Source organism: Peromyscus eremicus, chromosome 1, assembly GCF_949786415.1.
Source record: "Peromyscus eremicus chromosome 1, PerEre_H2_v1, whole genome shotgun sequence".
In the NCBI taxonomy this organism is placed as follows: domain Eukaryota; kingdom Metazoa; phylum Chordata; class Mammalia; order Rodentia; family Cricetidae; genus Peromyscus; species Peromyscus eremicus.
The window spans coordinates 175261062-175279528 of record NC_081416.1 but is presented as its reverse complement, the minus strand read 5'-3'; the positions used below and the strand labels follow the sequence as shown (position 1 = coordinate 175279528).

The window sequence follows — 18467 nt, the reverse complement described above, 5'->3', positions numbered from 1 at the left end:
TTGATTATTTTTGAAGTATTATTATTATGAGTGAACTTATCATGATTTTTTTTCTGATAGTGGACAATATAGTGTGACTATAAGAAGCACACAACCATGGGAAGGTCCCAGATGTGAATGTTTCTGGAGTTAAAAAGTATTCTTATGTGACACTACATTTATCATCTGGTTATACAGGCAGTGGTAACTTTGTGTTGAATGGCCAGTGGTAAAATAACTGGTTTGAAAACTCTTTCTCTTGAACTTGGAAAGGTAACATGGAATGGAAGGTAGAGTGTAACTATTGGGCAATGACAACCTGGACCGTAATAATTCTAAGCTAATCAACACAGTATGGAGGGTAGGATAAATTTTTCTATTGACTTATTACAATAGTCCTTAAGCACCCTCACAGATGGCCTGTGTTATCCTGGGGTATCCACAGTCACTGAGTGGGGGACATATATTACAGTAAAATCACAGGGACTGCAAACATTTAGGTATACGTCCATATTTCTCAGTCACTGCTAAGTTATGGTATTATTCTTGTGTCTTCTCTCTCTGTTTCACACATCAGTTTTTACCCATTATTTCCAATTCCAGTTATCTCCATGGTATTATTCTTACTTTAATGTTAAGCAGAATGTAACACCATGCCTTTTGTTACTGTTTATTGTTATTGATTTTTAGAACAAAGGGCTTTGTGCTTTACAAGCCTGGGCTCTACCACTCAGCTACTTATGTACCACTGGAGAATATTTAAGGAATCTCTTTATTCTGATTATTCTTTATAATCTAACAAACACTATCTGAATTTTAAATCAACATGAATTTCATTATTCTATATAAATCAGTATAATAATAACGAAATATTCCTGTTATTGAGGTGCGTAACTTTTATCTCATCATTTTTAAAGCATGGGTAGGAAGGTCTCTGTGAGTTTGAGAGCAACATGATCTACATAGTAAGTTCCAGGATAGCCAGGGGTACATAGTGGCACCCTGACTTGAAAATAAAAACAAGAAGTTATTAGCAAATAAGTGCAGAATTTTTAGTCATTTGTTTTAGTCATTTAGTTTTATTCTCATGCTGTTATTTGTTACTCACATGTTAGTATTTTATATTGTATTTTACAGAGTAATAGTGTCAGTAATTCTTCATTATTTCCCACTGTAGTTTTTATATGTGTAATGATAACAATGCATATTTAGGGTAGAATAATAAACTTGTGGTGTATCTCATACTTGTGAAATTAAATTGAGAATTGGGGCAATATTCTATTATGTCAAATCAAACTTAGAACATTGAGCCCTGCTGGCGGGGCAGCTCTTGTGGTGGTGGCGGGGCTGATTCACAGGGCCACAGAGAAAGTCACCTGCAACAGCACCCCTGGTGCTGGAGCAGCCTGACTCTGGGCCAGAAACATTCTGCTAACCTCCCTGCCCCAACCCCCTCCATCCCAAGCGCCCTCCCTGTCTCTGTCCCAACACTCTGCCCAATAGACACAGATCTCCTCCCTGAGAGGCTCCTCCAGGTGCAGCAGAGTGCTGCCTTGGCTGCAGATGGAGGAAGCTGTCTGAAGGCCTAGATAGCTGCACTCAGCATTATGCTGATGCAGCACCTGGACCTTCCCTGCAGGATTTCTGCAGCATCAGCAGAGTTCGCACTCTGCAATACAGCTCCTGAAGGCTCTCAGGGCACTTACAGGGTCCGGGCCATGCTCTGCTTCCTGGTTATGCACAATTCCTCAAAGATGATTAGCTGGCCACTGGAACCTGTTAGAACCCTAGACATAGACAGCAGCCAGCCCCAGGAGATCACCTGGCAGACAGCAAGCTGTGCATGCAGAAAGGGACAGATTGCAGGCACCATGGGATGCCCGTCTGCTTGTGGGTACAAGGCCTGGGAGGCCAAGCCCGACATTGCCTGTGCAGCATCAGTCAAGGCCTCTCAGAAGCTAAGAGTGCTATGTTCTAACATGGGCAAACTCCCTCTTCCAGAACATTTACTGGCAGCATGAATCTGTTGAGAAGGCTGTTCTCATGACAGAACTTTGATGGCTCACCATAAGAGGTGGGGTTAAGTTTTCAGTGTGAACACTGGGGGACACAATCAAGATTTGGTATTTTGCAATTATGCAAACTGTTAATGCACCTGTGCAGCTTCAGGCAGGTCCCCTGGTATCTCTGAGTTGTGGGCAGAGAAGAAGCAGAAAGCTGTTGTGTGAAGCCTCCCTGCGGCCTGAGCCCTCTTTTGTGGCTTGGCATCATTGTCTCCCTGCAGCCTAGATCTGCACTGAGGATCTGCAGCTGACTCTGCTAACATGGGAGAACCACAGGTGAAAGTTTCAGCTTTGCAAGTTGACAGGTACACACAGCCCGTATTATTATGTATATGTGTCACCTGTAATTGAGCTATTCAAACAATGGTAGGCTTCTGACCATGCTAGGAAGACAAGAGCAGACCACATCCAAATTTAGCAGAAGAAAGTAGCAGCAAAAGTGTGGATAAAAGTAGGGAACTAGACAAAGAGTGAAGTTGGCTAACTTGGAGTTGATAAATAATAGAAACCAGGGATGGGGCAGTACAGGAAAGGCAAAAGGCTCAAACCATCATATCAGGAACAGGGGCAGGTGTGTCCAACTTAGAGACATCGAGAGGGTTAAAGAGAACACTGCAGACAACTGTCTGGAGATGTCTGAAAAGGACACTGACATCCACAGTAAGACACAAACAACCAATCTGAGTTGAAGAATGACAAGAAGAATGAGAGAACTGATGAGCTAAAATTCCAAGGTGCTGGGCAACAGTGGCACATGCCTTTAATCACAGCACTTGGGAGGCAGAGGCAGGGGGATCTCTGTGAGTTTGAGGCTAGTCTGTGTTACAGAGTGAGTTCAAGAAAAGGCTCCAAAGGTACACAGAGAAACCTTGTCTCAACAAACAAACAAACAAACAAACAGACAAAAAAGTCCCAGGCCATGATTTTTCTAGTGAATCACCAAATCTTCAGAGAATTGGAACCAATTGTCTTCAAAGTCTTGGGAACATGGACATGTTGAAACCACTTGTATAACTTGCTCTGTGTCAGTCAAAGTTCTTTAGAAGAACAGACCCAATGAAAGAAAAACAGTATTTTTCAGATTTGGAATACACACTGTGGTCTGGGTAGTCCAAACAGAGACATCTTCACACTGAAGAGGCTCAGAACCCTCTAAGTGTTCAGTCCACAAGACTGAATGCCTCAGCAGTCCCATTGGGATGCTGGAGACCTGGAGGATTCTGGAGAGCGACTGCTCTTCAGTCCACATTGGAAGGCCAAGGAGCTGTTCTGGTGTCATCAAAGGTCCAGAAGTCAAGGCTGGCGGCAGTCACAGCAACAGCAGAGCAGCTCTCAGCAAGAAGCCAAAAAACAAATCCTTTCTTACACTTCCTTCTATCTGGGTCACCAATGAAAGGTTCCTCCACATTCAGGCTGAAGCTTCCCATTCCAATTAACATAATCAAAAGACTGATCACAGACATGCCCAGAGGCTAACCTAACCTTGACAGTCTCTCCAGGATGTACCCAGAAGCTGACAGTATTAACCACCACATTCTGTGAAGCTTGTATGATTCTGTGAAGCAGAAGAAGCAGCAGACATTTGAAGAAAAACTGTAGGCCTTGGACACCTAAACACAAAAGCTATTCATGCTGTAAAAACCACATTGGGTTGGAAGGACCAGGTACCATGTCCCTGTGGAACTCCTCTCAGGAATGCAAGTTTGGCTCAACACACGGCAATTAGAAAACCAATCTTATATTTCCCCTGGGTACAGTGACTCAGGACTTGCAATTGATTTTAGAGAACATAACTTATGAATAATAGAATAACACCATTAGAGATGAGAGAGAGACAAATGACCTAAGCCATCGTCCAGTGCAATAAGTTAGAAGGCACATTTTGTTTTTGTTTTTTGTTTTTGTTACCCACAGATCCACAGATTCATTGACAATAGTCATCTGGATTTTTTTATAGGTTCATGTCCGCATGCAGGGCAGGAAGCCCATTTTTCAGAGAATATGTCCTTAAAAGAAGTCATTAGCCTTCTGAAAGAGCAGCATTCAGCAAGAACTTCAACACAAGAGAATGCAATGACACCTTTGCCAATCGCCCAGACTTGTTATTGGCAGCAGTTGAGTGTCAGAAAGCAGCATAGAGGAGGAGTGTTGTGTAGGGATTCCTTCTTGGGCACAGTTTCATACACTGTCTTATTTCTACAGGACAGGAAAACAGTGAAGATATCCCAAGCAATCCCTGGAACACTAGTGAAGTAAATGATAGTGTTAGTAGTCCTGGAAATGAGATGGACTCCCTTTCCATTATCCAAAACGGTCACTTTCCTGAGACAGAAGTGTTTCTGATGGAAACCCTAAGAATTCCAGAAGACCAAGTCAAATCAACTGCAGTTACCAGGAAGAATCTCAGAAGGAAACTTCTTCTGAAAATAGATGGTCCCTATGGAGGTACAAGCAGAGATTCTCTCCAGGCCAGAGCAGACTGAACACTGCTGGGGTCATGATGCAAGCTCCACATGTGTGGGTCATAAAGGGAAAAGCCATAGAGACCCAAAGACATATAAATGTGAGGAATGTCAAAGAACCTTCAAATGTCCCTGTGATCTTGCAGTCCACCGGAAAGTACACAAAAAGAAGAGATCATTTTACCTGCTGAGTGTGGTAAAGGTTTGTGTAGGCACTCAGACCTGAGAGTACATTAGCTCATACACATGGAAAATAAGCTTTCCAATGTAGTACATGTGGAAAGTCTTTTAGCAATCAAACAAAACTGAAGGCTCATGAGAGGATTCACACAGGAGAGAAGCCCTACACCTGCTCCCTGTTAACCTTAGCTTCTGCCAGTCATCCACATAACACCTTCACCTGAGGAATTGCCACAAGTCAGACTGAACTGTGTACCTCTTCTCCAGAGGTTAGCAGAGCTCCAGCTCAGTGTCTCATGTGCACATGAAGCATGTAGTTTCAAGACAGCAAATAGCGATTGCACTTGTGACATGTAACTTCTGGATTGTTCCATCTACCTGTTTTCACATTCCAGTGCCATGTGTGTAAAGAAGATGAGTCTGTTTTCTGCTCGGTAACATTTTTCTAATGACTTAAGTTAGCTTGCAATTTTTTACTGATATATATCAAATAAATAGATGGAACTGTAATACAATTGGCTCTTTTTTATTATTTTAAAGAAATTTTCTGCTCATCCTAGATACCACCCACAGATACCACCTCCTCCCTCCTCCTATCCCCCAGTCCTCCCCACCAAGACACCCTCCATCCCCACATCCTCCAAATCAAGGTCTCTCATGGGGAGTCAGTAGAGACAGTCACACAGAGCCTAGGCAGTTCCAAGCCACTCCCTGCTGCACCAAGGCTACACAAGGTGCCACACAGCAGGCACTGTGCTCCCAAAAGCCTGCCCATGCACCAGGGATGGATCCCAATCTCCCCAGCCCAATTGTACCCTAAAAGTTGAGGCTAAACAACTGTCTCTCTTATCCAGAGGGCCTAGTCCAGTCCCATGGGGGCTCCACAGCCACTAGTCCACTGTTTATGGGTCTCCACCAGTGTGGCTGGTTATTTCTGCATGTCTTCCCATCACAGATAGAGGGTGGGGATATAGCTCAGTGGTAGAGCACTTGCCTAGCAAGCACAAGGCTCTGGGTTAGGTTCTCAGCTCTGAAGAAAAAAAAAGGTATGGAATCTGAAGCCAGTTCCCTAAATAAAATTGTCTCTTATGTATATTTTGTGTGGAGTGTTTGTGATTGTGAGTATTTGTCTGTTTTTTTGCCTCAGTTACACAGCATGAGAGTTCACCAGAGGACTTAGTTTTCATTTCTTTATTTTTGCCTTGTTTGAACAGGGTCCTTCTTATCAGGAGCTTTGTACCTCAGTATATCTGGTACTACAGATTGCAAACATTCTCTGGTCTTCTGCTCTCCATGTAAGAGGGGTTCATGTCAGCACCCTGCCATTCCTTCTAATTTTTTTCTACACTGTGAAGATGTCAGACTCATGTCTTAGGCTTGCATGGTAAGTGCATCACTCTTTCAGACATCTCCTCTGACTTTTTCTACCAGTCAATCACAATGGTTCAGATGAGACTGCCATACTTATTCCAATGTTGTAACACCATATTTTTCATATCTCTATCCACATGACACCTAGAATATAGGGAGTAGAGTTGGTTATATGGAAGATGGCCAGACAGAAGGATAAATAGATTACAAAATGCAGAGTTTTTTTCCATGAATAAACTCTAAAAACTGTAGCCAAGAAAGGAAAAGTGGATAATAGCTATATTGAGAAACTGGGACTCTGTGCATAGTTGAACCCAGCATGCATAGAGTCACTGAGTTGATGGCACCTTTATGTGGTTGATTTCATGGAGGAAGCTGAGCTGAGTTCCAGTGTCATGTCGAAATGTTGAGGATGAATTATGACTTTCCCCTGATGTCCCTGGTTCAGCCTTCGAGTAGGAAACCAGGAGGCTTCAATTGTTAAATCCAGAATTTATTCAGCTGACATAAGTTCCAACATAATTTATACATTTTCACATTGAAGTTATTATTGTTGGGGTCCTTGTGGCTGATTTCTCACCCAGTATTTGCCTTCAAACCCTCTTCTTATGGTGGTGTGTTCTCTAGTCTTTCTTTCCTTGTGAGACTTTGTAAGTTGGGTAATTTAGGCTTCAAGCTTTCAAAAGTAAAGTTTCATAGATTATGGTTTGGGGGATATTTAATTCTTTATAATCTTTCAAGATTCTAGCCCTTTGGTGATTACAGATTTTGGATAAGAATCATAATGTTCCTTATGTTTCCAAATAAAACATAGCCTAAAGCCGGTGGTTAAGTCCTGTACATCTGAACACCAGAGGACAGAACTCAGCTGATAGCAATGAGATATCCTGATGGCATGAAGCACTCCTGCCATCTCTGCACCTGGGAAGTGTGAGCAGGGGGATCAGATGTTGAACCATTCTCTGCTACAAAGTGTGTTCAAGGCCACCTTGGCCTACCCAGAGGAAATCAATAAATCCCTTAATGAATGTCAAGAAATCCAAGGGAAAAAAAACAAACATTTCAATGATATCCATAAGACAGCTCAAAAAGAAGCAATAAAGCAAATAGAAAGTGTGGGATTTCGGGAAATGTAAAATCTAGGTAAGCAGATGGGAACCAGAGATGCAAACATCACCAACAGAAAACAGAGATGGAAGAATCTCTCTCTCTCTCTCTCTTTCACTCTCTCTCTCTCACCGCCCCCCCCCCCCCCGCCTCTCTCTCTCTCTCTCCAGACAGTTTGCTGTATAGTTTTCATGCCTGTCCTGGATCTTTTTAATTTTAAAAATTTAAAAAAAAGGGATGGAAAGAAAGACAACAAAAACCTTCTCATTTGGAATATACATTTTAATTCTTCCCCAGACTATACTCCTCACATCTTATCTATCAAATATCATATATTTCAATAGTGATACATCTTTGCTTTACCCATAGTGATGAACCCAAAAAAGCCTGTCTTTTCTAGGCTGTGCTTCAGACACCTCCTGGGCATCTCTCTCTCTCTCTCTCTGTGCGTGTGCATGTGCGTGTGCGTGTGCATGTGTAATTCCACTGCCAAGGGTTTTACCTTGTTCACTGCAGCATTTGGGTTCCCAAACTTTTGGGATATCAGAAAATTTTAACGAGTTTAGAATGAGACATATGTCAGCAGTCATGGGACTAAATTGCCAATCTTGATATTCCCTTTCAGTGTGGTATTGTCCCCTTTCACTACAGTGACTGACAATTCTTGCTTAGGATGTGTTCTCCTTCTATGAAAGCCTCAAGCATTGCATAGTGATGCAGAGCTGGGGCTGAGGTCGGATTCCATCTCTGATTCAACCAGAGGGAAAACTGGATTTCCCCTGTTTTGTTTGCTTACTTGTTTTGGCTGTTCTAATTAGGCACCATCTTCCCATAGGGCAGGCTGACCTTGGTCTTCCTAGGTTACTAGGCTGTGCTGGGCCTGGAGACCCTCCTGCTCTACTGCAAGAGTAATAGGAAGAAAGTATTGGCTGCCACACCCAGGCACAGAAGGTCTAATGCAATCTCATTCTCATTTCAATTAACTTCACAGATTGATTTATGCAAGCCAGGCACTATAAAAGGAAGTCAACTTGAAAAGAACTTCAGATTAAGCAGAGCAGAGGACTGTAAACACATTCTACCTTCCCCTGCTTCCTGGAATCATCCTTGAGATTTATCCAAGAAAGAGTTAAGTTTGGAGAATAGAAACATTACCCTTCTTTGTTGCCTTGAGTATGTAAGTGTGTGTGTGTGTGTGTGTGTGTGTGTGTGTGTGTGTGTGTGTGTGTGTTTTCACTTGTGGGTTGTTGGATATTCTGCATCACAATTATTGGAATATATTTTAAAGTCATAATGCGGCTTTTCTGAAAACCTTTATTTTTATTTTTAATTATTTCATTTTCTTTGGTTTTTTTGAAACAGGTTTTTTTTCATGAGACATACTGGCTATCCTGGAAATCACTATGTAGACCAGGTTAGCCTTGAACTCACAGAGATCTGCCTGCTTTTCAGATATCTGCCTGCCTCACAGAGATCCGTCTGCCTCATCCTCCTAAGTAATGGTATTAAAGGCATGTGCCAGCGCTCCCTGGCTAGGACATTCTTTCTGATCAAGACTGTTGCATTTAAAATTCTGAGGGCTACTCAAGAATAGACATGTGCTTCTTTTTATCAACATTCTTTAGTATCTTGGGAATTGAAGTTTGCCGGTCATTGACTTTTATCATTTTATATTAAAGTGTTGCTCTGGGGCATTTAGAATGGGAGACAAGGGTGAAACTTAAAATTTCTGGTTCAGCAACAATAACTCTGCATTTTACCAGGGTGAAAAACTTGTGCTACTGCATACCTTGCTGTTTTCTTATTGCAGGTGTTGCCCTCCTCAACAAAGGAATTTATCTCCTTCCTGAGTCAAGTGCTGTTACACTCACATCTCCTCTTTGTTGTGGTCACTAGAAGAATTTGTGTGGGCATACAATGAAATATATATTCTTAAGAAATAATGATAATACCTGTTTCAAGACTCTTAGTTAATCTTTGACTTAATTACATGTCTTTTCTCTTTTTCACTTATAGAATTAACACGTCCATAATTACTTAAACAGTTCTTCAAGTCACAAGACAGATACATGATTGACAAAGTTGAATTTTTTGAGGTCTCTCAACAGAATGGCTTCACACCTCAGAGATCCCTTTAAGCCCCAGTTACTAGAAAATGACCCTTTATTAGACTACATGGAGTTTATTCCAACCCAGGTTTCTCCTGTGCAGTGGGAAGAAGGTATCTCTAACTCGCCAATTGCTCAGCTCAACTTTCCCCAAAATGACAGTGTCTCCTGTGCAAAGCAGGAGCTGCAAGCACTCTGGGAGACGTTTAACTCCTGGTTGCAGCCAGAAAAGCAGAGCAAGGAGCAGATGATTTCTCAACTTGTCTTGAAGGAATTTCTCATCACTGGTAAATTCAAGGACAAGTTTGCCTTTAAAGAGAAATGGGAATCAAGTGACAGAAACATGGGGAGATTTATGGAGGGTCTGACTGATGAGTACTTGAAGCCTCCTGTCATGGTGAGTACCTTGGCTGAGAGATAGTTAAGTCAGCAATTAAGACAATCATTTTTATTTGAGGAAAAGTAGAAAGTTGTTTTTGCTTTTTAATTGGTAAGACTGTATCACTGCCCCACCACCAACATGTTTCAAAAAGAGACTACCTAATGTTCTATATTACTATGAATAAAACAGAGAAGAGCCCATGGATTGTTGGATGGATGTAATTTTAATTAAATTATTTAAATGATGACAGAGACATTGGGATAAGACATCTAAGCAAAGCCTTAATCAGTTTAGAAAAGATACCTTGGCTTTGAAGTTGGCTCATTTAGGGTGCTGGTTACATCCTAATCAGGAGTACTGAGTTGCAATCTCAGCATACATTTAAAATTCTGATTCTCAAAAGTAGCCTGTGATCCCGGGACCTGGGGGGGCAGAAATTGGAGATTTAATTCAATTAATAGTTCTCCAAATTATCTACTACAAATCATTAAGAACAACTGTCTATGATACCTAAGTTTCAGGATGCTAGAATATTATTTCTGATGTTAAACTATAGCTATCACATACATATTTAACACTGACATAACCATAGGATATACCTTGATGAATAATGGTGATGCAATGCAAATTTTGAAAACCCCAAACTAAACATAGACGTAATTACATTGGATCTTCTTTAAACATCTAGGTTTGCATAATGCTTAGTCACTGACAGAAATGGCCAATGTGGTGACATTTTTTAAACACCCCATAAACACATTTCTAATGTCATTGTACAAATCTCTTCCTGATTAGACCTATCAAACCTTGCTGTATTTCACTAAGACAGCAATTTTGTTATAGGTTCCATAACTTGGCAGGTGGAAAGGGGACAATCCTTAGAATAATGAGAAGCCATTCTTGAAGGGTAAAAGTCCTTATATTTCAGTTTGGACCAACCTCATCTTTCCACAAATGTAATGACCATTGGTGGAACCAAGAAAATGTTGTGGCCATGCATTGCAGAAATATAACTTTACCTTTTCCCTGGGAACTGTGACTCAACACTTGCAAATACATTGCGAATAGGGACTTTAGAGAACATAACTTGTGAATGACAGAATAACATCATCAGAGATGAGAAATAGACAAATGACCTAATCAATATTCCAGTAATGCCATACAATCAGTTGGCAGGATTTCTGTCATCCACAGATTCATTGGCAATTGTCATTTGGCTTTGTTTACAGGTTCACATCGCCATGCAGGGGCAGAAAGCCCTCTTTTCTGAGACCATGTCCTTAAAAGAAGCTATCAACCTTCTGAAAGAGCAGCAATCATCAAGAAGTTCAACACAAGAGAATGCAAGGACACCCTTTCCAGTCTCCCAAGACATGTTATTAAAAACAGGTGAGTGTCAGGAAGCTGCACAGAGGAGGTATATTGTGTAGGGATCCCTTCTTGGGCACAGTTTCATCAAGTGTCTTATTTCCACAGGACATGAAGACAATGAAGATGGCCAAAACAATCCCTGGAGCACTAGGGATGTAAATGGTGGTAACAGTAGTCCTGGAAATCAGATTGACTCCCTTATCATTATCCAAAGAGAACAATTTCCAGAGCCTGAAGATAGAAGGGTTTCTTATAAAAACCCTCATAATTACAGCAGAACAAGTCAAGTCACCTCCAGGTACCAGGAAGAATCTCAGAAGGAAACTCCTCCTGAAGATGGCCCTATGGAGGTACAATCAGAGATCATCTCCAGGCTAGAGCAGACTGAAGACTTCCAGATTCATGATGCAAACTCCACTTTTGAGAGTCACCAAGATAGACTCCACAGAGACCCAAAGACATACAAATGTGAGGAATGTGAAAGAATCTTCAAATATCCCTGTAGACTTTCAGCCCACCAGAAAACACACAAGAAGAAGAGGTCATTTTTCTGTCCCAGGTGTATTGGTGTAAATACTAAGGACACTCCACATAGTTAAAAGGAGATTTATTTAATGGCATAACTTACAAATTAAGGGATAGGTAGGTCGTGGGGTCTGGGGAAGGTGTATCACAGTCCAGCGGTGTTCTCTGGAGCTCTGCTTGGTCCACCTCCACCATCCAGGGTCCCAGAACCGAGCACCCACCCGCTTATCCAGATCTCGGGTCCCCAGGAACCTCTCTTGGCCCCGCCTTGTAGGCGTGACAGTTGCCGAAGTCTCAATGGGGGTTGGAACTTCCAGATCAAAGCTGGAATGGCTACCCACTACATCTCCCCCTTTTTGTCTAAATAAGAAAGTTCTAACCTAATACAAGACTATATACAAAGGAATGGTTATCAAATATTGTCCAGGAGTAATGGGGGATAATGACCATAAAGCCTTCCATACTTGCTCATGTACTCTCAGGTCTGAGAGTACATGAGGTCATACATAGGCAAAATAAGCCTTTCCAATATAGTACATGTGGGAGGTCTTTCAGCAGTCAAACCAAACTGCAGACTCATGAGAGGATTCACACAGGAGAGAAGCCTTGCACCGGCTCTGTGTGTAACCGTAGCTTCCGTCGTTCACCAAAAATTCCATCGTCACCGGAGGGGTTGCCATAGGTCAGACTGAACTTGCAGAGCTACAGCCTCAGTGTCTCATGTGCACATGAAGAAGCATGTCGTTTCCAGACAGCAAGTGTCCATTGAAGATGTGACATGTAAGTTCTGGATTGTTCCCTCTGTCCAGTGTCACATTCCAGTGCCATGTATGGTAAAGAAGGGGTGACCATTGTTCACTAACATTTTTCTAAGGCCTTAAGGTAACTTATAATTTGTGCCTGCTATATATTAAATAAATCAATGGAACTGTAATACAATTGCCTCTTATGTATATTTTGTGTGGTGTGTGTTTGTGATTTTGTGAACTTTTCCTGTTTGTTTTATTTTTTGCCTCAGTTCCACAGCATGAGGAGACAACAGAGGACTTAGTTGTCAGTTCTTCACTTTTGCCTTCTTTAAAACAGGGTCCTTCTTATTAGGAGCTTTGTACACTAGTACATCTGATACTGCAGATTCCAAACATTCTCTGGTCTCCAGCTCTCATCAGTACAGAGGTTCATGACAGTGCCCTGTCATTCCCTCTGTTTTCTACCCTGTTAAGGTGTCAAACTCAAGTTTTAGGCTTGCATGGTAAGTGTATCACTCTTTCAGCCATCTCTCATCCCATAAGTGCTTACTGCTTACAGTTCAAGAATGTACCCCCACATGAGTGGGCAGGGTTCCAAAGTAGTATAAAAATATTCAGTCAATTGCAGTGGTTCAGAGAAGCCTCCATACTTATTTCATTAAGACTATAGTCTTCATTGCTCTATCCACAGGACACATAGAAAGTTGCATATATGGAAGTTGGTCTGACAGGATGATAAATAGATTACAAGATGCAGATGTTTTCCATGAGAGAATTCCAAAAACTGTAGTCAAGAAAGGAAAAGAGAATAATAGCTATTTTGAGAAACAGGAACTCTGTGCTTAGCCTAAGCCAGCATGCACAGGGTGATTGACTTGTTGGCACCTTTGTGTTGTTGATTTTCTTGAGAAAGTTGAGAAGAGTTTCCAGCATCATGTAGAAATGTAAAGGATGATATAAGACTTTCCCCTGATGTCCCTTGTTCAGCCTTAGAGTAGGAAAACAAAAGGTTTCCATTATTGAAATCCAGAATTTCATCAGCTGACATCAATTCCAACAGAATCTATGCATTTTCACATTGACGTTTTGATTCTTTTCTTTTTATTAAGAGATTTTCTATTTATTTTACATATTGTAGCATGAATCTTAACAGGTCTTATTAATGAAAATAAACCTGGAGCAAGGTATTGGGGTGAAGGGTGGAAGATCAGAGAAACAGAACAAGCCACAGCCACTTCACCTTGCCAGTTCCTCAGCTGATCCTGTTTCCTCAGACTGGAAGCTCTGAGTCCTCATCCAGAATGAATCTCAGTTGAACTGTTGCTCAAAAGCCTAAAAGCTTAACCAGCCCAGTTCCTGGTTTTCATGCCTTATATACCTTTCTGCTTTCTGCCATTACTTCCTGGGATTATAGGTGTGAGTCACCATGCCTGGCTATTTCCACTGTGGCTTTGAACTCACAGAGATCCGGATGGATCTCTGCCTCCAGAAGGCTAGGATTAAAGGTGTGAGTGCCATCATTTTCTGTCCTCTATGTCTGTCTAGGGGCTGTTCTGTTTTCTGACCCCAGATAAATTTATTAGGCTGTATGATATATTGGGGAACACAATATCACCACAATATATCAACCACAGATTCCCTATCTTCCCTCCCCCCACCCTCCAGAATTCCCCCCAACCCACTCCCATTCTCACCTCCTCCAAGGCAAGGTCTCCCCAGGGGAGTCAGCAGAGCCTGGTACATTCAGTTGAGGCAGGTCTAATACCTTCCTCCGTGCACCAAGGCTGAGCAAAGTGTCTCATCACAGGCACTAGTTTCCAAAAAGCTGGCTCATGCACTAAGGACAGGTCCCAGTCTCACTGCCTGGGTGCCCCCTAAACAGTTCAAGCTAATCAACTGTCTCACTTATCCAGAGGACCTAGTCCAGTGGCATCAGGACTCCTCTGCTATTGGATCACCGTTTATGTGTTTCCACTAGTTTGGCTAGTAGTCTCTGTACTTTTTCTAATCATGGTCTTGGTATTTCTTGCTCATATTATCCTTCCTCTCTCTCATCGACTGGGCTCCTGGAGCTCCTCCTGGGGATCAGCTATGAATCTCTGCATCTGCTTCCCTCAGTTACTTGATGAGGGTTCTCTCATGACAGAGTGTTCGGCCATCTGATCACAAGAGTAGGTCAGCTCAGGCACCCTCTCAACCATTGCCAGTAGTCTATAGAGGAGTCATCTTTGTGGCTTCCTGGGGACCTTCTAGGACTCTATTTCTTCCTATTCCCATGGTGCCTTCATTTAAGGTGGTATCTCTTTCCTTGTTCTCCCATTCTCTTTCCTGATCCAACTAAGACCTCCCGCTCCCCTAAGTTCTATTTTCCCCAACATTTGCCCTCTATTACCCCCCCCCCAACCCCCGGTTTGCTCATGTAGATCTCATCCATTTCTCTGTCGCTGGGCAAACTCTGTCTTTTCTAGAGTCCTCTTTACTAGCTAGCCTCACTGGAGCTGTGAGTTGCAGTCTGGTTATCCTTTGCTTTACCTCTAGTATCCACTTATGAGTGAGTACATAACATGTTTGTCTTCCTGAGTCTGGATGGTATTTTCTAGTTTCATCCATTTGCCTGTAAACCTCATGATGTCATTGTTTTTCTCTGCTGACTAGTACTCCATTGTGTATAAGTACCATGTTTTATTTATCAATTCTTGAGTTAAAGGGCATCTTGGTTGTTTCAAGGTTCTGGTTATTACAAATAATGCTTCTATGAACATAGTTGAGCATGTGTCTTTGTAGTATGATTGAGCATTCCTTGGGTATATGCCCAAGAGTGTTATAGCTGGGTCTTGAGGAAGATTGATTCCCAATTTTCTGAGAAACTGCCATACTGATTTCCACAGTGGCTGTACCAGTTTGCATTCCCACCAACAGTGAGTTTGTATACACTTAGTGAGTTTGTATACAGACTGGCTTACAAGACATCTTTATGCAAAAACAAGCAAACATTAAAAAAATAGAAAAGGAAAGAAAAAGATGAAGGAATAAAAATATATTTATTTTGACCACATAGTTTTATTTTCTCCCTAGACTAGAGTGTTCAAGTCATGTCTATCAAACATCATGTTTTCCCAAAATGAAACAGTCACCTCTCTCTGCATACACTGCTGAGCCTGGTCCAGCCTGTCTTTTCTATGTAGGGCTGCAGACACCTCCTGGGAACTGCCTTCTGTCAAATTCCACTGCCAGAGGTTTTCACCTGTTCATTGCAGCACTTGGCATCAAATCTATGGAAATCAGGAACTTCTGACAGGTTTAGAATGAACACTATATGAGAGCACAGGATCAGAATTCCTGGGAGATGAAGTCAGTCTTGATGCTCTGTAAGTATGGTACTGTCCCCTTTCACTACAATGACTTGCAAAGCTTGCTTAGGATGTGATCTCCTTCCAGAGAAGCCTCAAGCATTGCATGTGAGACACAGAGCTGGGCCTGAGTTAGAATTTCATCTGTGACTGAATCTTCTGGAAAGGTTAATTTCCCCTGTTTTGTTTCCTTGCTTGTTTTTGCTGCTGTTATTTATGCATCTGTCAGGTAACAATGAAACCAACCATAATGGTTAATTTTTAGTTATTTTTTTACTTTAATCATGTGTCTCTTCTCTTTTTAATTCATAGCTTTTATACATCCACAAATTGTTGAAACAGAGCCTTAAGTCACAAGGCAGATATGGAATTGTCATGGTTCACTCTTTCTGAGGATCCTTACCAGAATGGCTTCACTGTTCAAAAAGCCTTTAAGCCAGAGTCACCAGCAAATGACCTTGAATTAGACAATGCAGAGCTCATTCCAAACCAGTCTGGAGAAGAAATCTCTAACTCTTCAGGCACACAGCTCAACTTTCTCCCAAATAATTGGGCAAAGCAGGGGCTGCAAAGATCCTGGGAGATGTTTCCCTCATGGTTGTAGCCAGAAAAGCAGAGCAAGCAGCAGGTGATTTCTCAACTGGTCTTGGAGTTTTTTCCCCAAAACAATAAATTATAAGGACAGATTTGCCTTGAAAGAGACATGGGAATCAAGTGGCAGGATCCCTGGGAGGTTCACGGAGTGTCTCTTTGATGAGGGTTAGAGCCTCCTCTCAAGGTGAGTTCCTGGGTTGAGAGATGACTAACTCAGGAAGACAGTCATTTTGAGAAGCAGTACTGAGAAGGTGTTGTAGTTTTTTATATTCATGAGAAAGTACTGTCCCCAACAAAACCCTTACCAGGGAGAATACCAAGTGCCCTAAATTAGCATAAATATAGCAAAATAAACCTTTTGCTGGTTTGAGGGACACACTTAAATGTAATTTATTTACATGGTGACAGAGAGACTAGGAAATTAATATTTGGGAACTTAAGGCTTTAGAGGAGATACCCTGGTCTTAGAGATGACTCAGTCAGGGAGTCAGGGAGGTGCTTACAATGTAATCATGAGGTCTGAGGTGGAACCTCAGCACACACTTAAAATATGGCTTGAGACACTAACGTGTGATCCCAATTCATGGGATGCAGAAACTGGGGATCAAAGAATTTACATGTCTTTCCAAATATGCTAGTACACGTCATTAAGGCACTGTGTCTACACAGCTGAGTTGGCAGAATGATAGAGTAAGGTTTGTGATGTTGAAATCTGGATTTCCCATGCACATGCAGCAGTGACACACCCATAAGAAATGCCTTCAGGATTCCTGATGCATCATTTCAAATTTTTGAATCTGGGAAAGCTTTATATAGAGGTAATTATATTGGATCATTTTTCAGGGTCTAGATTTTCATAATTCTCAGTCAGTGACAGAAATGGCCAATGTAGTGAAAATTTTAAAATACCCCATATACACAATTCCAGACATTATTGTACAAATCACTTCTTAGGGTTTTAGGATGTTCGTTTAAATTTGTTTGTTTGGTCATATTTTTGTTATTAGAAACTTGGTTTCATTGTGTAGCCCTGGATGGCCAGGAACTCAGGGAATTATACATCCTCTGCTTTTCAAGTGCTGGAATTACCGTTGTAGACCACTATTCACTACTATTTGAGTTTCTTGCTCTTATACACAAGTTCTCATTTCACAGTTTAATTCTACATTTATACTCTTTTAAGCTTTGTTTTAAATTGAGAATTTCATGACTGATACCAGTTCCAAGTACACTGCTGCCATACTGTCCTGTCATGTGCCTAAGAGCAGAGGTAGTGTGCATCTGTGGAGACAATGTATGTGAGGGAGGATCAGATAAAGTTAGGCCCATGTGGTAAGCAGAGGCTGGCCCCTTAAAGAAAGACTCCCTCCTTCAATGACTTGAGTAGTTGAAGACAGCATTGTGACCAGAGCTAAGAAGAAACTAACTTTGTTTTTGTTGTACCCAGAATCTCCCAAAGACCATCATGAGACCAAATCTGATACAAAAGCAGAGTCTTTTTACTATGAGTTAACTCGGTACCCTGTCCATCGGGGGCAGCAGCAGAGCAGGAGAGACCCTGAGTAGCAATGAAGCAGGGTTTTTAAAGCAAAAGGGGCTTGGTGGTCTGTGGGGCATTTACCCACAACCCCCACAGTTCCCCAGAGTTTTCTTGAGTGCAAGCAGCAGGAAATATTAGATAGAAGGATTTATTGTGGAGAATCTTGCGGAGATAAACAGATAGAAAATAAAGGATAGCCTCGAGAGGGCCTGGAACCTATTCCAAAGGGCCCCGACTGGCTCTGCCCCAGGGTTTTTATAGAGATGCCAAAGGTAGAGCAAAAGGCCTCCTCCCCCAGCACAGCCAAGTGCAGACCATCTCAGACACCTGCACTGATGCCCGTGGTCATAATCATCCTCTATGCGGACCCGCTGGGTAAAGCCTCGAGGAACCGAGAACAGGTTCCCACAGGTCCCCCTTTCTTAATATATAAAAAATAACTATTAATGGCTTACTGCAATCTCCATAGCCGTTACACCTCCCAATATGGGAATAGAGGATGATAAAGATGGCATTTCTCTTTTGAATTAGGTCCAAGGTGACTACAGCAGTCTTAGCTGCCTCAAGCCTTTCTAAACCAAAAACTCTTAAGGCGACTACAAACTTAAAGAATCCCTTAGCTTCATCATTACCATTAGCAGGTTAACATAAATATTGCTATACATAGTCACAATTCTCTCAATCTT

General features: G+C 41.8%; 1 protein-coding gene across 1 annotated transcript; it reads left to right on the top strand.

The window, feature by feature from the left end:
* The first annotated feature begins 9337 nt into the window (after window positions 1–9337).
* Window positions 9338–12732, top strand: LOC131898663 (zinc finger and SCAN domain containing protein 4C-like). Its single transcript, XM_059249914.1, has 4 exons — window positions 9338–9667; window positions 10882–11041; window positions 11129–11491; window positions 12635–12732. The coding sequence occupies exons 1-4, from the start codon at window positions 9338–9340 to the stop codon at window positions 12730–12732; spliced, it is 951 nt and encodes a 316-aa protein (XP_059105897.1).
* Window positions 12733–18467: the final 5735 nt, after the last annotated feature.

Bases quoted from the DNA above. Each gene is read 5' to 3' on its own strand.
- LOC131898663 (XM_059249914.1), top strand. From the start codon at position 9,338: ATGGAGTTTATTCCAACCCAGGTTTCTCCTGTGCAGTGGGAAGAAGGT. The intron at 11,042-11,128 runs GTGAGTGTCAGG...TTATTTCCACAG, and splicing joins AGACATGTTATTAAAAACAG to GACATGAAGACAATGAAGAT. The intron at 11,492-12,634 runs GTGAGGAATGTG...TCTTTAAAACAG, and splicing joins AGACCCAAAGACATACAAAT to GGTCCTTCTTATTAGGAGCT.